The sequence below is a fragment of the Hylaeus volcanicus genome, chromosome 9 (genome assembly GCF_026283585.1).
Source record: "Hylaeus volcanicus isolate JK05 chromosome 9, UHH_iyHylVolc1.0_haploid, whole genome shotgun sequence".
Lineage (NCBI taxonomy): Eukaryota > Metazoa > Arthropoda > Insecta > Hymenoptera > Colletidae > Hylaeus > Hylaeus volcanicus.
Window position 1 is genome coordinate 2,490,147 of NC_071984.1, and position 22,266 is coordinate 2,512,412.

The 22,266-nt window shown below is 39.1% G+C and overlaps 1 protein-coding gene across 5 annotated transcripts in view; it reads left to right on the forward strand.

Annotated features, from left to right (window-relative positions):
* The window catches only part of LOC128881820 (rho GTPase-activating protein 100F), a 48,224-nt gene extending 25,967 nt beyond the window's left edge, over window positions 1-22,257 (forward strand). For 2 of the 5 annotated variants that reach the window (XM_054133173.1, XM_054133172.1), the window contains 18 exons: window positions 1,785-1,898; window positions 3,599-3,781; window positions 4,202-4,360; window positions 4,613-4,842; window positions 4,931-5,189; window positions 7,672-7,924; window positions 8,343-8,606; window positions 8,848-9,006; window positions 9,383-9,546; window positions 10,097-10,445; window positions 10,661-10,879; window positions 11,340-11,728; window positions 11,814-11,946; window positions 12,681-12,800; window positions 13,209-13,369; window positions 13,466-13,658; window positions 14,034-14,278; window positions 18,491-22,257. In XM_054133173.1, the coding sequence (XP_053989148.1) occupies window positions 1,785-1,898; window positions 3,599-3,781; window positions 4,202-4,360; window positions 4,613-4,842; window positions 4,931-5,189; window positions 7,672-7,924; window positions 8,343-8,606; window positions 8,848-9,006; window positions 9,383-9,546; window positions 10,097-10,445; window positions 10,661-10,879; window positions 11,340-11,728; window positions 11,814-11,946; window positions 12,681-12,800; window positions 13,209-13,369; window positions 13,466-13,658; window positions 14,034-14,278; window positions 18,491-18,739 (3,843 nt within the window). In that variant the 3' untranslated portion in view covers window positions 18,740-22,257. Of the gene's footprint in view, window positions 1-1,784; window positions 1,899-3,598; window positions 3,782-4,201; window positions 4,361-4,612; window positions 4,843-4,930; window positions 5,190-7,671; window positions 7,925-8,342; window positions 8,607-8,847; window positions 9,007-9,382; window positions 9,547-10,096; window positions 10,446-10,660; window positions 10,880-11,339; window positions 11,729-11,813; window positions 11,947-12,680; window positions 12,801-13,208; window positions 13,370-13,465; window positions 13,659-14,029; window positions 14,279-16,458; window positions 16,896-18,490 lie in introns of those variants that run through there. The other 3 variants (XM_054133176.1, XM_054133174.1, XM_054133175.1) reach the window with 3 other exon arrangements.
* The last annotated feature ends 9 nt before the right edge of the window (window positions 22,258-22,266 follow it).

Sequence of the window (22,266 nt, forward strand, 5' to 3'; positions counted from 1 at the left end):
CATTTAGGCTAGTAGGTCCTTCCCTGTGGGTTGAGTTCTGTTTTCGAAGCACCAATTGCTATTTATGGCTAGTTATGATATGATAAGGCCTCAAGTACATGGATTGACAGCGTTTGGTAATTGTATGGAGCACATACACTGATCTGGCGATACACTGACCGCCATGTCACTCACATGCATGACGGGACCCTTCCGGAATTAAGGGATTTAGTCTCGAGGTAGAACTCTGAAACAAGTTAAAGAAGATTAACGGGATTGACGAGATTAGTGAGGTTGGACAAATAAATGCTCAGAGGTTAGGTTATGTTAGGTTATGTTAGGGTTATATTAAGGTTAGGTTATGTGCTCGAACTCTGATGCTCGTCAATTTTTAGGAGTAGTGGTCCGGATATGAACGTGTTCGAACGGTTTGAGTCTATTAAGAGTTGACCCCTGATGTGTCGAGACTTGATAGGTTAGGTTTGCTAGGCCAAGTACCATTATTGGCTCCAGAGCTAATGGACTACCTCGGACATGGTATTTTCTGTTCTCTTGAGATAGCCTTCATTTGATACGAATTTAATAGCTTAGGGTTAGGTTCAGCTATCGATTGTAGATTGCGCTATTAATAGGAGTACTGTGATCTGGCGGTTTAGAGTGTTCCGTCAGGAGATACCATTACTGGCTATAAACCTATAATGGCGCCATGTTTGTGTTACGGTCGTCAGGTTGAGACTTAGGTTTCGTGTACAGATACGTTCTAATGGAGATCGGATCGAGGATTTAGAAAATGGATAACGTAACAAAATGGCGGGAAATAGGTTGCTGTTTAACCTAAAATTACAAACGGTTGAATATTAAGGCACAGCATTAATTTCTACTCCTGATCATTTTTCCTCCGCGCTATTTTTAGAGGCGATCCTTTTAAACGCGTGCATCCCCTGATTGTTCGCAATTTCACGGACCCGAACCGACCGAATGCGCTTGCAATTTTTACGAGGCTTTAATCAGGCTACCGATTCAATCTCGCGTGCAACCGCCTAGAAGAAATTTCCTCCCGTTTAGCCTGATTTGTGGCAGCCTTTAGACCCTCCACTTTGAAATCAAAACCGAAACGTTCAGGATTAGAGTTTATTATTTAATCTGAAGTCGTTGATATTTTTTTTTCATATTATTATTTTTATTATTATTTTGCGTGGATAAATGTTTATGAAAATTTGTTAGAATACATCCGAACAATATTTAAAAGACGTACAAGACCAATATAGAATTTTACAATGTACAAATATTTATTTAACCAATTGAAAACTTTGTTCTAAACGAGTGCTCCATTTGCTCAACTAAACCGATCAACTTGCTAGCTTGAATCGCAAATATCTCGAAAACTATCGTATTCACAGCAAAACTACTTATCACCAAAAATGAAGATCACGAAATTTTCTATAAAAAAGGTCGAATAAGTTTCTCCCTCCAACCAATAGTTTACACGTAACACGACATAATAAAGAAAACTGAACAATTTTACGTATGTTTCTGTTGAGGCTCGCGTTATGCCTAAAATATCGATAGTTCGAAAAAATGTGTCCTACAATTTTTGTACCGAATTTCTTTGTCTTTAATTTTGGTTATTAGCAATTTGATCGTAAACGCGATCGTTTTCGAGATATCGAGTAAAACAAGGGAAACCGTTTCTCTTCGAAAGTACTTGTGCGCAGTCAGCGTGGGAGTAGCAATTAATGAAGCAATTACGCTGTATAAATGATGGCGGGGGTCGTTGGTAATCAATGTTGTTAATTTCGTTCCAGGAGGGCCGGGGGGAAGTGACAGACATAAGCGCAAGTCCTGGGAGGCAAGCTCCTGCCAACCAGTTGCGCCCCAAGGAACCACCCCCCATGGTCATTCAAGGAGACTTCAGAAAGGTATCAACAATAATATTTTCCATCAAATAATTTACCATACTTCGTCACGCAAGTGCGATCATTCTGTTGTTCCAATTGTACATACAAAGTGTCCAGTATAAACTCTTACAGACCTATTCTTCTACAAAGCAACGAGTGTATTTTATATTTGCTATATAATTAAGTAACTTGTAATTATAATTGTAAGGAAAGATTGATCGATTCTCTAAATAAAAGCAGCATTTAGTCACTTAAATATAATTTAAATTGAATACAAACTTATTAACAATGGACAATTATTAAACAAACATCTCCCATTAAATAGTTAATCATTTCCTGTGTTTGCTTTCATGAGTAACTGGAGTTGCAATTGGAGAAATACTGTTCTTCTGTTTAGCGATACTTTAGGTAAAGAGATATCTCAATTTGTGAGAATCGATTAGACCTATGTGGTGTCATTGATCAATTTAATTAGCGAGGGGAAGGATTAAGCCACAAGGAGAGCACTATTCGTGAAACTATTCCAGCAACAAACGCTGTAAACCAAATTGTAATATAAGATAAATAACCCTCTATAAAAATAACTGTACAAACCTTCTTCAAATTCAAAGTTCTTTATAAGCAGTTAAATTCAAACAATTTAAAAGAAAATAGCTGAGGCTTCCATAGTTCAGTTCTTTATGATTGATATTAACAAAGGCTCACAGCTAGAAACGTCACTCATCTTCAAACAATTTCAGCCAGCTTCAGACAAGATGTTTAAGACTTACAGCATCAGTTACTTTCAAACATTTTCAAAAACAATATTTAAGGCTTCCATAGTCCAGTTTGTTCTTTTTATTTAATACAAGGTTCAAGGGTCTAACCTGGGGGTTGATATGTCAGTCTGCCAGGGTTTTATTCTTACATATATGGATAATGATTAGTTAATGTATACTATATATGTAACGAGTATTTATTACACATATTGATTGACGACTCTACACACTTTTCTTCTTTTCTCACACCTAACCTCATTCCTGACACACGCATGCCAACCTTACTCACTTTTCAAGCATACCAACATTCCAACTCTCACAGTTCTTTATAATTGATATTATCAAAGGCTCATAGCCAGAAACGTCACTCACCACATTTTGTATTGTTATAGGGATAATGGCCTCCTTTAGTTGGTAGCTAGGTATTGTGTGTGTGTTGGCAGGCGTGTATGTGAGTTGTTGCTCAGAGCTAAATGGATAATTTTCGTTCTTGATCGAATAATGGGACAACTATTTCTAGTTTGATTATATTTAAATGAGGTTAAACGCACGATAATTAATTAATATAGTTAATCAAAACGGTTCGCTTGCTCGGGTAAGAGAGTAGGCGCATGCGCAGCAGACATACAAAACGAAAATTGGCGCATCGGCACCACACGCACGCTCGCAAAGCTTATAACAAAAAAAGCACTAGCTTAGATATCGAGCTTTTACGTCGTCAATAATGTATAAGCACAGTTGTAAGGTTTATATTATACAAATGAATGTAGTAGGAAATATGAGGAAAATGTAAGGTAAAAGGTAAATAATAATAACAACATGTATGCAACCTACTATCTTCCACTTACAAAGAATGATAAAAAGAAGCCGCCCCGGTGCCCTCTGGAATAGTTTCACGAGATTCCCACCCAAAGCAAACGTCCTTCGTTACATTTGTTGAAGCGTAAGGACCTGTCGTTGCAGGTGAGCGGGATCAGCACCGAGATCTTCAAGCAGATCGAGACGGTCGAAAACGATCATGACGCCTCAACGGCAGCAGCCCTCGAAGCTGTCGAACGGAGGGGTGAGATGGTCGTGCGAGTCATCGAGCCACGGCAAATGGGCAGGCAGGCGTCGGAAGCCGCGAAGAAGTTCACCGCGATGCAGGTCTGATGATTCTTCGTTTAATTATGTCATTCGTTAATTCCTGAAGCGTTCCTCGCACCTCATCGACCCAAAACAATGGGATGGTAATCGGAGATTAGGCCTAGCATTTTCTAAATTACAAGCAGCAATATTAAGTACCACCTTATCATTCCTTATCATTTCATCTTCTACATAGAAATCCTTGCTTCGGACAGGTCTGGTTCCCTGAAAGCACAGACGGTTGCCTGATAACAGATCCCATCGGAGTAGTAAATCTCTGCTTTGAAGGGGCCCGATTCCCTGAAAACACATGTAGAGTAGTAACTGGCCTTCCCAGTTAGGTTATTCCACCAGCCAAGTTGTAATAATTGCTTCCCATTTTTATTTGTCATTCAATACTATGAAATATCAGCTGATATCGCAGAAACTTTCTTGTTCCAGGATCCGAAGCACCCCATCCACTTTGTGGAAATAATCAAGAGGCCAGGGCAGACGCTAGGGCTCTACATACGCGAGGGCAACGGCGTCGACAGGAACGATGGCGTCTTTATCTCGAGGATAGCCCTGGAGACCGCTGTCTACAACAGCGGCTGCTTGAAGGTGATGCTCCTTTTTCCATCAGAAACCTCTAGACGCCCTCTATCCCTTTCTTCATATTTTACTGCGCCAGCAACTCTAATTCCTACTAACTCCTAACTCCTAACTCCACTCTAGTAACTTACAGGGAACCTCCAGCAACAGAAAATTAATGTGTGCTCTTCGGAACAATTTTTAATGTAAATTCAGATATCAGTGGTCGTATTTATAAATTTATATCCATCAATTAATACTGTTCTTGGTTCCTTGTTCCAGGTGGGTGACGAGATCCTAGCGGTGAACCTGGTCGACGTAACACACATGAGCCTAGATGATGTGGTAATCATCATGTCGATACCCAGGAGGCTTGTCTTGGCAACGAGACACGGTCAGCACCAGCCCATCTCCCACAGTCGTCAAACTGAGCACAAGGCACCACCAGTTGTCGTGATCAAGAGGGAGTTGAACGAAGACGAGAGTGATCATGCAACGAGCAATCATGTCAGGTACTCTATATTTAATGTTAAGTGCATTTATATCGCACAGTGTGGGATAGATGAAACACAGACCATCTAATAATGATTTTAATTGCAGAGATGGTAATCGTAGACGCGGCGATGGTCGCGAAATGCTGCCATCCAGGTCGAGACTGGGTCTGACAGGTCTAGGATCCAGCCAGGATCTAGGATCAAGCAACGGTGATTTGTACTACAATTCCAGACCGGAGGGACACTGGTCCTACCAACCACCGCCACCACCAGTCATCACACACCAACCAAAACCGTCAGCTACGCAACATTTCCAGCCGTACGAGCGTGGATATCCCAAAACGTTGGAGAGTTTGGCTGAAAAAGTAAGTCCTGAGTGATATCTCATTCTTTGTCCACTATTCTGACGCAGGTCGAGATTTAATTTCAAGAAAACATTGAAATTGACTCTGTCGGCAGGAGAGAAATGAAAGGAAAATGTGTATCGGATGAAGATTTGTGCCTGATAATCGGTAGAAGGCAACGATGCAATGAAAATTCATCTGATAATTCTTGATCGAGTCGCAAGAACACTATTTATATAATGATTTATACATACTATTCATATAATCTATGTAATTGTCTTTTGGATGCCTTATGTAGTAATGAGAAAGTATACAGCCACCAACACAGCCTATAAAAATTATACAAACACTTCGATTTTTGAGGTTCCAGTATCTTAAAATAGTTTTTCATAAAAAGTAATTATACTACGATATTCAATGTGCAGTTACATTTTGCCATTTGCATTTTAAAATTAAAAGAAAGAATCAAATATATATAGACACTTATTAAACAAAAATTTTTATTAAATTTCATATCAAAATAACAGGTTTAGATGTTTTTCTATGTTCAGTTTCAAATTTTAATGAATTATATATCTCAGTAACGCTGTGGTCAATGATTGTTACTTTTTGTTATACGGTTTATAATTATGTACATTTCTTATAACATGTCAAACTTTCAGCAACTTCATAAATTGCAATTTGATTCAAATTGAACAAGTTCACTATGAAAATCTGTACGTTCCATAAGAAGCTGTATTAAAATTACAAAATTTTTATATCATTTTTCATAAAAATTTTATAACTTCGGTTCTTGTAACACATCAAACGTTTTGTTAAAATACTACATTAAACAAATTCATGGAACAACTACTTTAAGATACCTAAACCTCCAAAATCCAAGTATTTGTATACTTTTGATACCCAGTGTAGTGAACTCCGAAGCAATTCTCTTAGGATAGTTAACGTAAAGACAAGAACGAGACTCCTTATTGCTTATTCAGCTTACGATGCCTCAGATCTAGTTAATGGAGCTCTGTTTAAGTCGAAGCTTGCCAATCTACGAAAGATGAAACTCGAGCTATACCTCAACCATAAATCTCCAGCTGCTGTCAGGAGTAGGTCACACATAGATGTTCTAGACGATGTGGATCGAGCACCCTTTCACATACCTGTCTGCACCAAGTTGACACTTGTTTGCCCTTTTCTGTCCTCAATTGCAATCGCGATTAATAAGAAAGTGGTGAATTCGTGGCAATGTATCGAGACACTCTTGATAGAGATCAGTGTGATGCGTGCTGTCCTGATCTCCAAGACGTTTGGATGGGGGAAATAATCCTTGTGGAAACGAAAAAAGGAGCGGATTGTATCGTAACAGTATTGATAGTCAGGGACTTGTCCGAGTATCGTCCAAACGACTTGGAGGACGATGGTACGCAGCTCTCTCGTGTTTCGACCACGTGTTTCACATGACTAATCGGTTCTATGAATGAATGCTACGTTGATATTAACCAGGATTTCACAAAGGTAAAGAAACCACTAACTCTTTCTTGATATCTAGACTTGTGTATGAGCGCAATTTCCTGCACCGTGCCCGACCTGGACAGTGGACAAGCATTTGTACATTTTCATGTGGGTCAGTTTCATCTTCAAATAGCTGCAAATAAATTGGATGGTTGAAATAAACATTGCTCGGATCCCATAAAATGGCCAAACGTTTGTCAGTGTCCACGTGGAATTGATCACGCGTATGTCTCTCACTGTTTGTGATGTGAACCTACTTTTTGTTGCCTCGTAAGCTTTGCTATGCGCTCGTTCTTTCAATTTCTTTTTTTCTGAGTATTGTCTCACCTCGTGACGATCCGTGATCGTCATAGTCCACACGATAAATGGATCCATGGACTAATAAATCGCTCAAATGCAGATTAAAAGAATGTACCACTACTGGAAGATCCATCGATCGTGTTGGCACAAGTAATTCACAGTTGGGGTTCCCTTCGATCACAGTCGACTTGAATTTTTCCTTAACACTTTAGCTATTGGCTTACTTTAAGTCTAATACATGTTTGAACGAGATTTTCTACATTAGCATTAATATAGGATAATGTAAACTTCTGCTGCCAAGTGTAGCGAAAGCTTTGTAAACATTGGAATTAAAATACCTGTAAGAATATTTTATGTCACGCTTTGACTACTGTTATCCAGGAGGAATCTACAAGTTAGAAGTCTTTGCTACATTAGATTATATTAATGTAGGCTTGCGATACCTTCTGCATACAAGTCTTGGGGGATTCCCTATGTTACAGTCAATGATACAATTTATAGGTTCCATTAAACATTGAAATTAAAATGCAAACAAGTTTAGAAAGCCAAAGGAGTAGATAAAGTGTTAATTACTAACCCTGTAATTACATTGAGTACAACCCTTGTACAGATCTTTTATCTGGTCAGCTGTGAGTCGAAGGAACACATATATGCATTCAGAATAGAACAACGCGAGATTGACAACTGTTAATGGATTCAGGTACACTCTTTCTACACGGGGCCTGTAATGCCCTCTAATGGTGGTCGACGAATGTCCACGGGCGCAGGAATGCAGTCAATTGGTGGCAGATTGTCTGGTCAGACCCAGTCTTCGCACTATGGATACGGTCAGCACTCAAGCAGTGGAAGAATCATGCCTAGAAGTGGCTCCGATCAGCATCTACCCCGTGTGGATTACACCAGCATCACCACACCTGCTCGACACACTCTTCTTAGATCTAGCTTGAAGTCAGGTCTGCAATTTTCCATTTCATACAAGAACTACTCGTTACCACTTTCTCGTCACTCACTTTTAGTATTTTCCATGAATATTTGTTATCTAAATACTAGGAAACCAATTGCAATATTTCTTGTTGTTATATACTAGGTATCAAAAATGCACAAACGCTTGGATTTTAACCTTACTTGATAGTTATTCGGTTAAATATGAATCACATAGCCTATTTCATAGCCTTAAACTGACCACCCCAGTTTTATTAAATCTATGTGACAATTTTGTAACTTTAACACAGTTTCTTATGGAACAGATATCACGTACATTAAATTTGGAATTTAATGAATTATCGAAGCTTCTTAAACATCTTGCTTCGTCTCAAATAAGAATATAATAGAAATATGGTCGGTATGATACTTTTTTTTTAATCAAAATAGGTACGTCAGCATTGAGATACAACACAAGGTATGCTACCCAAGCCGATACAACGTCGTCCACCCAGAGGCAAGGTCAGTTTGGCACCCTGACGAGGAGGCATCGACCATCGTTAGATTATGCGTCAGACACAGAGGCAACGTGTTCCAGTTCGCCTAAGTCAGCGTATTATTACTACAGGCACAACATGAATAATCCACCGCAAAGCAGCGCTGTCTCACACCTGGCGACCCTCTCGAGGTCGCAAATTGGTCAGAGTTCCTCTGGTTAGTAGCTATTGTCCCTATAATAAACATTAATAAGCGGAAAAATTGCAATGGTGTACAATAAAAATGTTACGATGATCTGAAAAACATCTAAAAGAATAAGCTAAATTGTTCAAGTACTCTTAAATCTCCTTTTGTCATTTATTCTGGGTCTACCATACCGTGAAAGATACATTACGTTTAATTGAATGAGAAATAATGACTGACAACAGAGATAATCACGTCTGTACGTCTATTACAGGTTTGAGGTCGAATTCGTTACCTCGAAGTGGCAGAACATTGCCTCAGCAACCTGGTCTTCGATCAGGACTTAGCACAGTAGCATCAGGGCTGATCGATCAAGAAGACAGCGATGGAGCGCTATCAGCACCTGAGTTGCCTTCTATCAGGCGTGACAGAGGTAAGAAATTAATTTATCTATCAACTATTACAATAATTGTTACCAAAAAGTGAGTTAACAAGCGAGTAATGTTAAAAAGAAATTGGAAATACATAGGTATATAGGTAAAATCACTGTACGATACTGATATTAGTATAGTTCAGTGAGGAGTAAATTAATTCATCTACCAACTGTTATAATAATTGTTACTAAAAATTGAGATAACAAGCGAGTAATGTTAAAAAGAAATTGGAAATACATAGGTATATAGGTAAAATTACCGTACGATACTGATATTAGTATAGTTTAGTGAGTTTAATCGATGGACTAGCTAGTTCTCGTGTTAATGAGTCTATGAATCTGTATAAATCTATAAGTTACATGGATGTGTGAACAGGGAGAATACCATCATCACCAAGTGTGTTCACATCGGATGAGTATCGAGCATGGCTGAGTCGAACACCAAGCACCAGTGCATTGTACGAGCAAATCAGGGCGACCACGAGTAGGCCACCTCGTTATACCTACAGTGCTGAGAACATTCACGCAGCTGTCAATCAAGTAAAGAATATTTATTTCACCGTTATTACAATAATTAATTTAATATATTAATACCTAAAACGAAACAGAACGTAATCACAGAAAACGCTGCACTGTACACAGTACCGGGGACAGATATTGAACTACGTATTCTTATTGTTACAAGTGGGAGGTATTAAAAGAAAAAATAGCACTGGATTTTACTAATAAAGAGGATAATACTTAATGACAGAATGATCGAGTGTAAACATTGTTTGCGTACAATTACATAAATCATGATAGAAGAAGTGTATTTAGTAATTTTTAAAGGGAAGTAGACGTTTAGACAGAAATAGAACATTTACTTTTCACTTATATAATAAAATGAATAAAAGAATAGAAACCTAGATCACTGACGTTACAGTAGTGCCAACCTAAACTCGATACAGAACCACTGTTCATAGGGGAATTCCCAAACATCTAAAAGAATAAGAAACCTAGATTACTGATCTCACGGTACTACCAACTTAAACTCAATACAGAACCACGATTGCTCGTGTCCCAAAATATAAATGTAATTCACGTTCTTCAGGGTGATTACGGCAACTACGGGGCGTACAGGCCACTGTCAAGCACTCTGGACCGTCTGTCGACAAGATCAGCCTCGGCACAACAAGTGAACCTGGCCAATCTGAGAGCATCGACGGCGATCAGCTCAACCTGTCACCGTGGAACGACGAATCCAAGACCGGCCTCGGTTGCGTCGAGCGCGCGCGCGTCCCTGACGAGTCAGAAACCGTCTCTCAGCAACTCGACCGCACAGAGAGCTACCTCGGTAAGGAGAATCAGGAATCTACTGGACCTGGAGTCAACGAGAAGCATACCCACCCCCACGCCTACCAGAACTCAGGATCAAAGACTGCTAGACATTAATCCTGCAGGTGAGGAGAAAGGAGCGTTAAGTCTAGTTTCTTTGGACCATGAGTTTTTTCTTTTGTTCGTTGGAGGAGTCTTTGGAAGACATCGTTCACCTCTTGGGGAAAGACCAGAGGCTTGGGATTCCACAGACTGTAGGGACTTTCCCATTAATATTTCTACAGCGTGGGGAACCTCTTACACCTGCAGAGTCATAAGGAAGATCTCCTTTCTTTTGCAGAGTTCCTCAAGTATAAGATAGAGAAGCCACCGACTGTAGGGACTCCGAACTCGACTAGTTCTCTCTTGAGCTCGCTCGGGGAAACCAACAGCGGCGATCTGGCAGGTGGGGTCAGCGGATTGCTCTACGTCCATCTGTTGGCAGGACGCGGCCTCCGTTCGACGACGTCCTCGTCAGCGGCTACCACACCCTCCACGCCATCAGGTCAGCCTAATTTAGGTATGTTCGGGTCTCCACGTCCCTTGGCAGGTTCTACGCTGCACAGACACCGCGGTTAACTCGACTCTTTGAAATACAACAATTCCGTTTAGCATCAGCTCTGTTAATAATGGACACTTTTGATTGAAACTTTTTTTCCGCGATGGATCTCATCTAAACCTACAAAAAACGTCTAGAACGTTTTGCTCTAAAGTGAAAAACCGATTTTTTAAAAATCGAGAAATGAATTTATTAAGACTTCGCAAGGGGAGGCTCGGTAGAAGTTTGAAAAAATCATAACTTTTCATTGGGTAAACGGATTTCAATGATCAAAACGGGAAACTGCGTGCCTTTGGGCGAGGAATTTGTAAAAAAATATGGTATTACCGAAATGGTGCAAAATCTTTAATAATCCATGTCTCTATTAATAATGAACATTTTGGATTGACTTGTTTCCAACGACATTTCTGTACTAAAATAGCTAGTTGTGGCTTGAGAGACCTGTACTGCGTACTGGAGTGCGACAGAGTGCACAAAGCGAGGACAGTGGTCCGGACCGGTGACCTGATGTTCGACTGGGACGAGACCTTCGAGCTGGACCTCGTTGGCAACCGGCAGTTAGACCTCCTCGTCTATTCCTGGGACCCGCAGTACAGGCACAAGCTCTGTTACAAGGGATCCGTGCACCTGGCCACCCTCCTCAAGGAATCGCCTGTTCACCAGTTGGCCGTCAAGGTCGAGCCACGTGGCACGATTTATTTGAAACTGCGTTACACCGATGCTCAGCAAACCTTCCGACGGAGGGGACTGCCAGTGATATCCTTGGCCACCAGGGCTGCTCCTCTCTTCGGTGTTGATCTGGACACCGTGGTGAGTCCATCAGGGGTTCCCCTTTTGAGGAAGACGAGGTATTGCGTGAGATTCTACGTTCACTAATTTTGATGGTTGTCTTCAGGTGAGCAGAGAGAGCAAAACTGGAGGAGTCACTGGAGGAGTTTCCACTGCCTTAGCAATGGGGGTACCAAACGTTCCCATAATCGTCTGGCGCTGTGTCGAGGAGGTTGAAAGAAGGGGTCTTGACATCATCGGTGGGTTTGCTTTCTTTTTCTAGTACTTGAGGAATTTCAAGTGTCCAAGTGCCAGACTGTCCCCATGTTGTCATTGTTAATTTTCGACTCCCGTAGAGCCAAATAAACTGGCCCTGGTGGTATCAATCTTCACCAGGGTCTGCTGTTATCGTTACGATACTTGTTAAGAGTTAGTTAGTTAGTTAGTTATTTTCTTTAGACTTGTACAACTTGGTGTGTGTCTCAAGATGGCGTTTGAGGTGTTATTTGTTAAGAGTTGACCTTCCGTATTCTGGCCTTTTTTGTGCAAGGCTAGGTATAAGTTTTTTTATGACCAAGGATCACTAACGCACACCGAGCGAGCCTATCTATCTATCTCGCACGCGCAGTCTTCCTCTATTTTTCACCGTGATAGCTCACGGAAAAGTTCATTTCTGTATTGATATAATTCTCCATATTTCTAGTAGAACGTTTACAGTTTCTTTCTTCAGTTCCAGTTCCAGTTATTTATTTAATGGGGTCAGATAATCTCTTGACATTTGCACTATTCCTTTTTACACTTTATAAAAAATATAAACTTTTGTTACATCTCATATTACATTTTTCTTAACATTATATCCTTATTTACTATGTATTATAAACATTTTAGATATTTCTATTCTCGTTTCTAATATTTTATATCCACAGTTTCTTTCTCTGGTACCCACCACTGGTTTACCCTTAACGATACTTATGAAGTGTTCTCACGATCACAGGCTTGTACAGACTTTGTGGGTCAGCGTCGAAGAAGAGGATACTCAGGGAGGCTTTCGAGAGGAACGCTCGTTCCGTGAACCTGTCACCTGACAATGTACCAGATATCAACGTTATCACTGGTAAATTAAACTGTAATAGCGCAGTACAATTATTAATTTAGAAGCATTTCCTTTGCTAGAACCCATCACAAATTACTTGCTTCTTCAATCTCAACGAAACGTCTGACAAGTATCCATTATAATGGAAATATATATTTATCAGGTTGTCCCGAAAGTTTCTTTCGCGAGCTGCACTCAATTATTTTATGTGGTCGTGTTTATATAAATAGACAATCTAATTTCATAGATATTCATGTTGTAATAGTAATGCAGCAAAATGAATCGTGCACAATTCAGTAATGTAACATAAAACATAAAATATTGTGCATGTATTACTTATTAATAAAGCGAAAGAAACTTTTGGGACAACCTAATACAAGGAATATGGTTTAAAGTATCGGCAACCTTGAGAACCCAATTTTTTTCTAGGTGTACTGAAAGACTACCTTCGAGAACTTCCAGAACCACTCTTCACGAAGTGCCTCTACCAAATGATGGTCGATGCACTGACTGTTTGCATACCGGATGATCCTCAGGGCAACGCCAAGCTAATGTTCAGTATACTCAACTGTCTACCAAAAGTGAACAGGGTTGGTATCCACTCTAAATTTTCTCTAATAGTTTCTCAATTAATCACGCGCTCTACCTTTTTCTCTAGAAGCTATCAATTGTCTGTTCAATTACAGTGCACGTTAATTTACTTGCTGGACCACTTGGCAATGGTGGTGTCGCAGTGCAACAAAATGTCTCCTGCTAGTCTGGCAGTCTGCTTCGGACCTGTCTTGATGCTATACTCCGAGGAGAACGGACCACCTCTGGACTTCCAACAGCCAATCGCTGTTCTCAAGTATCTCCTTGAAATATGGCCAGTTAAGTCAGGTAATGTCGTCATTTCTTTCTCCCAAGTAGAAAGTAAACATCACCACCCTGACAATCTCGCGATACACATCCATGTTATCATAAATACGCTCTATCAACTGTAGGGGAGACCGAGGATGCCTTGGACAATAATAAAATTTAATAAAACTAATTTAATTAGTTTCTGGTTATCCGATTGAACTTCACCAAATTTTCAGCTAGAGTTCCAAGACTTTCAAAAACTCCCAGTACTTCCTAGAAAAGCATTTAGTTTTTGCAAGCATATGTCCAAGTTGTCCTCAGTTACTCCTGCAGTTGCCAAAGAGCTCAAGGCTGCATAAACACTTACACCTGAAGAATAAGAGCCGAATAATCAGTCGCTCATTTCACAGACAGTTCGGAAGATTTCTTCAGTCGCTTCAGCACTTCCTCGAGTTACGCCACCAGTCGAGCACAACAACAGTCAGCAGCTTCTGCAGCAGCAGCCGCAGCAACAGGTGCAGCAACAAATCCAGGGAACATTGGGACGCACAGGGCTGCCCTGGCAGCAGCAACACTCACTTCATCAACAGTCTCCAACTACGGTACCCGCAGCCCTCGCTCCCTCCACTCGTCCACCACCCCCGGTCAAGCCTCGACAGGTCAGTCTTCCCTCGGTGTTCTCGCCTTATCTCGACCACGTTCGTCTCGATCTCTCGCCTTTCTTCACCCTGCTCCTTTGTCGACGTTCACAGGTGGTTTGAACGAGTTCAGAAGTACCTCTTAAGCAGAGAAGTTACGCAGGGATTAAGGTCAAGCGTAGAGTTTGCCTATCCACTTGTAGCGTTCGAGGCTATCTTCAGTTTTTGTTTTGTTTCTAAACACTCGGACAAAATTCAACGATTGCACTTGACCCGATTACTCGTTTGGGTTGTACGATACCACCAAACTGGGGTATTTTATAGTTCTGCGTAGCACCACCTGCTTTCATCTTAGAAAAGAATGATACGGTTGAAACTGGTACAGAGGATGGGCAAAAGAGAAGCAAGAGATACATAAGAATTTATAAATTTCCTGCTATACGGTTCTTTCTTCTTCTACTTGAAGCCTTTTGCTTCGAATTAAAACAATTTCAAGTCTCCTAGTCACCTATGCATTCGAAAACCAAATGAAAAACCAGAAAACTTTTAAGTAGATCCACTAAAATGCTAAAGCTTTATCTACTGACACAATTTTCTATCACTAATACTTAACGTATCACACACTTCATATGATTTGTTGAAAAGTGAAACGAAACGCTTCAAGAAATTCGACCACAATCTCGTCTCGCTCTCCGCTTTTCTGTCCGTGTCCCATATGCATTATCTGAAACGTGTTGTGAACAGCATGGTAGGCAAAGTAAACGACTCTGTTTCTCTCCCTTTGTTTCGCTTCGCAGAACAACCCTGCCGCGCTTCCATAATGTCGAATCATCCAAGCAACGAGACGTTCATTCATATACTCATTCATTACATTCGTTTGTTCATCGATTAGGGTCGCCGTGAACCTCGAGGATACTCGAGTCTGTTGGTCGCTGCAAATTTTTCATCGCGGCCCTTCCGCTTGCTTGAAAAATATCTCTGCGCTTCACTTGAATTCACTTTTCACTCGAACATGGTTGGCCAACTGCAGCTTAATCTGCTGATTCATACAAATTCTACATAAACGTTTATCTTTTCCTTGGTTTAAAGTAATAACCGACATGGTACAATTAAAATAACGTTTAAAATCGTAGAAAATACTAAAAATATATCCTTTGGGTTTATGTTATTTCCAAGTTTTGTTTAAATAATTCTCGCACAATTACATGTTTCAAACATGGCAGGTGGGGGGGGGGGGGGGAGAAAACACCGTGAAAGGCTTGTTTGTGCCATGATCCCTCCAATGCAGAGGCACTACCATAAAGTACAGTGGGTGTAGAAAGTATTCGTACACCGATAAATTTCCAAAAAGACTGTGTAAAATTGTAATTTATTAACTTATGTTTTATAATCAATGACACTCCACATATTCTCGGAAATCTCTAGAATAGATAGATTACAAAAAAAAAATAGCTATTTATGTAATCGATAGAAATGTTGAGGCAATAAGTATTCGCACAACTGTTTAGAAGTACTTTACTGGATATATGATGTTTTCTAATTCGTACGGAGCAATAAATTGATGTGTTTACGTTATAAACTCTACTGTAAATGGTTCGTCATAAGAATCGTACAAATGCTTATTGCTTCTATACTTTTACCCACTTTTCGCATTTTGTTTGTTAATTTCACAAATTATATTAACTAGTAAATGTTGTTTGGACTATATCTATAATATGTAAATTATCATTAATATATAATGTATCATATAATATATCATATCTAGAATATGTAAAATATCATTGATTATAAAGAAGGAAGTTAAGAAACTACAATTGCACACAAAAATTTTTTGGGAAATTGATCGGTGTACGAATACATTCTACACCCACTGTATAATAATAATAATAACTGGAATTGGAGAATTTATTGCGAGCATAAAACTATTCAGAGATAAAAATCTTTCTTCAGCAAGGAAGGAAGCTTGTCCTAAACGGTGAAAAATTTGCCAGACGAGAAAAAGGTCGTGTAAATATTGCCAATACCACCAAAAACGCCTCCGTGCATGTCTCGATGTCAGTTCTGTAAATTATTTGGATGTAACAATTCCGCGGGACGCTTATGATTTCCGTTCCAACGCCACCAGTCTCGACGTCTTTCTATTATAGTGACGATTTACGTTGTCTTCTTTATCTTTTTTCGTTTGGGCACGTATTCTTCAGAGCAAGCGCAAATTGCCGGCTCTACCAAACCGCTGACAGCACAGAGACGCCGCTTCTTGCACAGGTATTATCGTTATTATCGTTTTCACTCGCGTTTTACATCAGCCTTTAGTTATCGTTATCATATGCATGGTCTGTGTCAGGCAACGATCAGCCAAAACACATCAGTTCACACCACAGGGTAGTTTCACACAGACGAAACCCTCATCAAAACCTTCGACCAACCCTTCATTTCTATACCGCTATCAAAAATATACGAACACTTGTTACAACAACAATTTTATTCAATTTCGTGTAAAAATAATAAGGTTTTTCTCCACGTTCACTTTCAAACTTTAATGAATTATATTTCAGTAACGCTGTGGTCAATGATTGTTATTTTTTGTTAAATGACTTATAATTACGTTTCTTATAACGTATCAAACCTTCAGCGACTTCCTAAATTGCAATTTGATTTAAATTGAAAAAAGTTCACGGTGAGAATCTGTATGTTCTATAAGAAGTTCTTCATAAAACTAGGTTGGACAATTTAAATCGCAATAGGCTCATTTAATTCATATTTAATAATAAACTTTTAATAGTAAAAGTGAGTGACGAAAAGTGGTAGTTACCTGAAAAAATTCACTGTGAGAATCCGTATGTTCTATAAGAAGTTCTTCATAAAACTAGGTTGGACAATTTAAATCGTAATAGGCTCATGTGATTCATATTTAATCAAATAACAATCGAATGAAGTTTTGTTAACATCCTGTATTAAATAAATCTATGGAACATTTACCTTAAGATACTGAAACCTCCAAAATCCAAGTGTTCGTGTACTTTTTATACAGTGACTTCAACAAAAGCCCCGAAGCAAGTCGAATAGCATCTAATTAGAACCAGTGTACAGCATGGAAACATTTGAAGGTATCATAGCTACATTGACAGTGTTACTTCTTAAAAGATGCATGTGCATTGGATACTGAGAAACTTTGGGGGTTTTGTCTCTGTAAGAATACTCTCTGTTCATACTTACACATATTTATCCACCATTAATGTCACTTTTCATCATGTCACACACAGAGTGGACTTCAGTAATAATAAATACAGAGGAGAATTAGAAATTAGAATAGAATTAGAAAATAGAGTAAAGGGAAGATACAGAAAAAGTACTAGTTAATAATTTGATTCTCTAAAACATTTTAATGTCTGACAGTCTGCGAGATCATTAGTCTATCGTAGCATGTAGTAATTCAATCATGAGCATTGCATCTTGGTGTACAATTTCCAGTACGATACACATAATGTCGAATTGCAATCATGTAATGTCCTTCACACTTGAATGTTATCCTCGACACTTGAAGTATCGTACACAACAGTACATAAACACAATACATAAAGCGAAGCACCTCGTTTAAGAAATAGAGGATAGAATAGAGGACATCATTTGAACTGTACATTGATACATAAAAGTAAATCGATCAATCTTGGAAAGGTTTTGTTCGAACATTCTCAGGACTCTTTCACTGATCCAATGAACAACAATACTAATGCAAATCAAGCCCTATAGGCGCCATTGAAAATTTTCAACAGGTAATTCCTTGCGAAGAACATACAATCGTATCGTCTCAGACTCCTCTGCGCGCCTGTATCCATTTTGGCCACACATTTCTCAAAAACGAAGGCCTCGACTCTAAACTCACTCTGCAAAACCGCACCATTTTTCTAGAGGAACTCTCTAGCGATGTCTTTGCATCAGAAACACTATACCCATCTTGCACGCAGCCACAAAACATAATCTATTCGTGTACTATGTTCTTGTATCGTATGCTGCTTAACCCTCTGTGCAGCAGACCTTTGTTTAAACTTCGATTAATTCCCAACCCTCTATCGCATAATGCAATTTTTATTAAACTGATCAGCAAAAAATAAAATTCATACGATAAGGGGTTTCCCAGTTGGAAACTCGATTCAGGAGGGGTGCAGAGGGTTAACATTCTCTTGTTAAAGTCCCTAGAGAAAGTCAAAGAGTTAATAAAAAATGTCTGCACAGGTGATAGTCTCGTCTCCCGGTTCACCTAGCAGTGAGGAGTCAGAAGCATCACCAGAGCCAATTAACAAGAGCCTCCTGGGTGGCTTGGGACTCGAGAAGGGCAACGAAGGGGCTACAGCTGACTCGACTGGCCCTGGAACAGAACAAATCACCCCAACCAGCAGCGTAGACACAGAGGAAGGAAACACACCACATCCAGAAGAAGGCGAACGAGGAGTCGAGGGTGACGCTGAGGCCAGTGACTGTTGATTTCAGTACATTCTTGTCGAACCTCACTCGACTTGGGACTGTGAAGGGTTGAAGTCTCATTGAATGCATTTTCGGGATGTGTCTTTACTAGCTTGAGGAAGAATCTCTTATTTGAAGTCAATCTGATTCGCAGATTGTTGATGGAAATTATAGAGTCAGCGTTGGGCATTAGACAAATTTTATGTGTTAATGGCTAGTTGTCGGTTGTTGGTTGTCGAGTTGAACTGTGAGTAAACTTATAGTGGACCCTTTATTGTTAGTTTCTTTTAAAATTATTTGAAGACTAGTACGATGAAGAACTACCATCATGAATTTTTCTTCTCAATGATGATGAAGAAGTAATTGGAAAGTTCAATTGCTCTCGATGATTAGATAATGTTAATATTAATATTGAGTAAAAATAATATTGAGTTATCGGTTCGAGGAAGTTTTGCCCAACTCTGGTGATATTTATTCGCAAACATTGTAAAAGAGGATTCTTAGGGATTTTTGTTGTTTGTAAGCGAAACGAGAGCGAAAGGAAGTTCTTGGAACATTGCTTGCCAATCAGTATTTCATGTATCGTAATACTTCAACATGTTCACAGTCATCAGTTTGTCAGTGACTGTGGACTTGTTAACAAATCAACTAATAACGAATTCATTTCTCTTTTTAAATATAGTCAGCTTTTATATGCGTATCAAAAGTATACAAACACTTGGATTTCAGAGATTTCGATACATAATTTATCTTAAGGTAGTTGTTTCATGGATTTATTTAATGTATGATGTTAACAAAACCTCACTCGATTGTTATTTGATTAAATATGAATTATATTTGAACATACAGATGCGAGCTAAGGCTTGATCTCTTTAAATTTAAAACAAGTTGCAATTTATAAAGTTGCTATGATGTTAACAAAACTTCACTCGATTGCTATTTGATTAAATATGAATTATATTTGAACATAGAGATGCGAGCTAAGGCTTGATCTCTTTAAATTTAAATCAAGTTGCAATTTATGAAGTTGCTGAAAGTTTGATATGTTATAATAACCGAAATTACAAACCATTTAAGAAAAATAATAATTATTGGCCACATTGTTAATGATATATAATTCATTAAAATTTGAAACCGAATGTAGAAAATAACCTAAGCTTGTTATTTTAATAAGTGTTCGTATAATTTTGATACGCGATTTTGAAAAACCTTGGAAGGGCTGGACCAAGGATCGGTCGAAATTTTAAATAAAATGTCAACAAGCAAGCGAGCTAAGAGTTCCCTTCCTCTCAGTCTGCAACTTTTGTGGTGCGTCGATGAAAACTAAAAGAAAAAGAAGCGATATTTTGTTCTTTCAAGTTTAAAGAAGATAACTCTTCGAAGATTAAACGCGTTGACTGCTTCGATTTAGAAGTCTGATTATGGTGCAATACTTGTATCGTTGAACAATTTTTCATTCGATGAGCAAATGGTGAGAATTGGGTTTGCAGCGTAAGCTGTGCAAGACACGAATCTAGTCTATACTGTGTTTAACGTTTTCTAGTCGATGATTTCTCCTTTGGAAGCATTTATTATATTGTTACTACGTTAGTTGAAAACGTTTTCCTCGCGTGATGTTGTGTTTTTAGATGTTTATACGTGTTCCTGTGGCAGTCAGCGCGTCGAGTTCCACGCATGCTCTTATAAAACGACACCGTGGCCGTGCAATTGTACGATACAAGGCTGATTCTTGTCGCCAGACGCACAATACGAGCGATCATTGTTTCCCAGACGAAACGACGCGCATAATGGGACCACCGCGATTATCCGTTAAAAAACTAATCACTGAAATTGACGATCTGACGACCGACTGGAAGCCTTTCGCGAGATTTTTTCGTACGAATTCTTTCTATATTGTACAACACACGTGAAATCTAAGAAATAAGAAGAAGAAAAAAAAACGAATATCGAGGTTTACAGTTTAAAAAGAGAGTTTCCCACTCTTCGGCTGCGATAATTTTAGAATCACAAAAGACTGTGTTGGTGTACGTCACAAACAGGTTCCTAGTTTGCACAAAATTCGACTATTAGACTTAACTCGAGCAGCCGAAGAGTAATTGGCGAGAGATTTGAATTTTTCCTCACGCACAAAAAACAAAAGAAAAAGCCCAATACAATTTCGAGGACCCTGGACTTTTTTTCTGTTCCGTGCTGAGATCCACCAAGACCTCTTTCAGTCCAATGTCGACCAACCGAAGGGTGGAGCCGTCAAACGAAGGCCTGAAACCGATGGAATAAGATTAAGGGACGGACGATACTTTTAAAACGTGTCTACCGTGTCTCGAACTGCACAAATCTACCAAACGACTGATAGCAAACGAGTCTGAACTGCCCCAAAGCGAGGAGGACCCCAGGGGAATCCCTGAATCGCGCGCAGCCTTAGGCGGTGATTCCCAGCTGCAGAAGACAAAAAACGACTGATCAGACTGGAATGACGACGAGCAAAGAGGGGAGGAGAGACACACGAGAAACGAAGAATATTACCCGTACACAACGTTCGGTTTATATACAATATACTATATATAAATATATATATATATATACATATTATATATACATATTATATATACACACATAGGCTAGTCACGATATACATGTGCTTTTGATAAAAAACTATTACTTGTAGCAGTTAGCTAGCCATCGTATACAGAACACGAAGGAACTGCTGATGTACACGAACCTGCGTACACGTATACGTGCACTGACGAAAATTTGGAGGAGGAAAAAGAGATAGCATGGTCACGGTGAATCAGGAAATTATTTGCACGCATTAGGAGTAGCGTCCAAGGTAAAAAAGAGACGCACGATTTCTCTATGACCTCTATTTCAGATGTACGGATACATAGATTATGAATAGACTGAGGACTTTTATGCATTTGTAGGAAATTTTAATGTACAAAATGCACACAGTATGCAATAATATAAAAACTATTGAAAGTTAAAGTTCATATTATAATATTTGCTAAACATAATAAATTCCTATTTAGGTTCTATTTTATGTAGATACGTTCGCGAAGACTTTATTTTGCACAAAGATCCGCAGTCTAATTATTAGGTTGTCCAAATAGTTTCTTCCATTTCATTAATAAGTAATACATACACAATATTTTGTCTCTAAGGTTACATCGTTGAATTACATTATCGTGTACGATTCATTTTGCTCCGTTACTATTACAACATTAACATCTAAGAAATTAGGTTGTCTATTTATATAAACATTGCCACACAAAATAACTGAGTGCAAGTCACGGATGAAACTTTTGGGACAACCTAATATGAATTTGTACGTTCATATTATCTTTCTGGCATTTCCCAAGTCACAGAGTAGAATGGAGAATTCCTCAAGCCACAGCGTAGACTGGGAGATTTCTTAGGCCACAGCGTAGACTGAAGAATCCCCCAAGTCACAGCGTAGAATGGAGAATTCCTCAAGCCACAGCATAAACTGGGAGATTTCTTAGACCACAGTGTAGACTGAAGGATTCCACAAGTCACAGCATAGATTGAGG